The sequence below is a fragment of the Austrofundulus limnaeus genome, unplaced genomic scaffold (assembly GCF_001266775.1).
Source record: "Austrofundulus limnaeus strain Quisiro unplaced genomic scaffold, Austrofundulus_limnaeus-1.0 Scaffold39, whole genome shotgun sequence".
NCBI classification, from domain to species: domain Eukaryota; kingdom Metazoa; phylum Chordata; class Actinopteri; order Cyprinodontiformes; family Rivulidae; genus Austrofundulus; species Austrofundulus limnaeus.
In genome coordinates, this window is record NW_013952441.1 from 282,575 (window position 1) to 284,608 (window position 2,034).

Consider the following 2,034-nt stretch of genomic DNA (forward strand, 5'->3'; position numbering starts at 1 on the left):
CCTGTCATAAAAAAAATAAAACATATTCATCAGTCAATACTTAGGTGTTCACTGCATACCTGGTTATAGAATGAAACTTGTCTCTACTGTTGTTGGCTAGCCGTCTTCGACTATCTTTGTCATTTTTTAGTGTATTTGCTGGAAAGAAGCTGACAAACCATCATTTTTTTAAGGCTCTCCTTTCAGATGAAACCATCGCCAGCGTACCCGTATTGGTACTGGGGAATAAAATCGACCGTCCAGAGGCCGTCAGTGAAGGAGCGCTGAGAGGAATTTTTTGTCTGGATGGTCAAGTCACCGGAAAGGTAATCACGTCGCAGAASCGCGCGGGCTCACGTGCTGCACGCTTTATTCATCCTGACTGTCCTCGACAGGGGAACGTTTCTGTGAAGCAGCTGAATGTTCGCCCTCTGGAGATATTCATGTGCAGCGTGTTGAAGAGACAAGGCTACGGGGAAGGTTTCCGGTGGCTGTCGCAGTACATCGACTGACAGGTCCGACCCGTCAGTCCGATGTATGACGTGAAACATGACAGGAGCTGTCAACCAGCACAATTTACAAGTCATATTGACACAGGACATGCTTTTTAACCGGGAAATCCATCTATGCATTGTTGCAGATCATGTAGTCGTGGGAGAAAGCTGCATGGCATGTTAAGTATCTAATTATAAAACATGAACAGCCAGACATTTTCCTAGAATGTAAATATATATTCTGCAGTGTTGAATTATTTATTATTTCACAAATCAGCTGCTCAAGTTAGATGAATGTTGTTGTAGCACAAGAACCGGCGTTGATTGTAGTGAGTGGCTTAAGACGCGTCTCACGTTGACCTGATWTGGCTGAGATCTGGATTAGGTTCCATAAACAGTTAAATAAAAATGAGAGGATTATTTTCAGGTTGATTTAATTTGATGATATGCAGCCTCTGCCTCCGAAGCATAAAGCCAAGGATGTGTGCCTAATAATTTGGGGATTAGCAGTGCGCAGAGATTGTACCTCAACAAAATGTCTTCYTTGCTGAACACTGAGCCTGAATGATGCCAAATCCCCTCCACGAACTCAAACATGAGAAAAAAAAAGCAATTAAAAGGCACTTGTGATGACATCTCACTTATGRGTTCTGTTATTAATGTCTGACCAATTTGTTTCAGTAGCAAGAATGTGCTTGTACTGAAGGCAGCAAASTGTTAGTTAAAAAGTACGCATTCCAGTCTGAAATTAAACATACCAAAGATGATCTAAACTGTATGCAGGTGTTGTTTGAAAAAGTTAATTCCAGTTCTTTTTCAGGGATATTGACACGCAACACTGAAATGCAGGTTTGCTCTCAATGTAAACAATGCACTCTGCTRAATCCGTCAAATCAACATGGAAGCTTGAATCCTGATTGACCCACATTAGGCTGGCCCTAGCTAGTCTCAGTAAACAAATACAGTGGAATCAGAGCGGTGTAGAACCTCAGGTGTGGAAAAATCCGAGTAATTGTGCTATAAAAGTAGAAGACGATAACACACTCCAGCCTGAAATATTGGAAGATTTTGTCATGCGCCAAACAAATTCACCTCATTGGCTATATTTGCCAGAAAACGGGTCAGGCCAGCACTTCTCAAATAGTGGAGCGCGGCCACATGCAGGGGGGTGCAGTGAGATGTCGGGATGGGGGGTGGGGTGCCAATGAGTTCTTAATTTTTTTTAAGTGTGTGTGTGTGTGTTTTGAAATTGCTGTATATATCAAACATACATTTGACTTCACATCATAGTCCAAACATCTTAAAATTAACATCTTTAGGAACCTCCTACTGTTTCAGACGCTCCCACTTCAGCCCTTTTTCACAACAATGCCTCGGGGGAGGGGTGCTCAGCAACATTCTGTGTGTGTTTGTGATGAGGGTATGACATTATAACATGATATAAAGCTCAGAAAAGACGATTTTGCATAATACCTCCCTTTTAAGAATTCATTGGCCTTGAAGATGGAGCACCACAAAATAACCAGGATACCTCACATATCCTGAAGTTCAAAAAATATTT

At 41.8% G+C, this 2,034-nt stretch overlaps 1 protein-coding gene across 1 annotated transcript in view; it reads left to right on the forward strand.

Moving 5' to 3' along the window:
* Positions 1–1,627, forward strand: part of sar1aa (secretion associated, Ras related GTPase 1Aa) — a 6,059-nt gene extending 4,432 nt beyond the window's left edge. Inside the window, exons 6-7 of the mRNA XM_014006982.1 lie at positions 174–305; positions 375–1,627. Of these exons, the coding sequence (XP_013862436.1) occupies positions 174–305; positions 375–491 (249 nt within the window). The 3' untranslated portion in view covers positions 492–1,627. The remainder of the gene's footprint in view (positions 1–173; positions 306–374) is intronic.
* Positions 1,628–2,034: the final 407 nt, after the last annotated feature.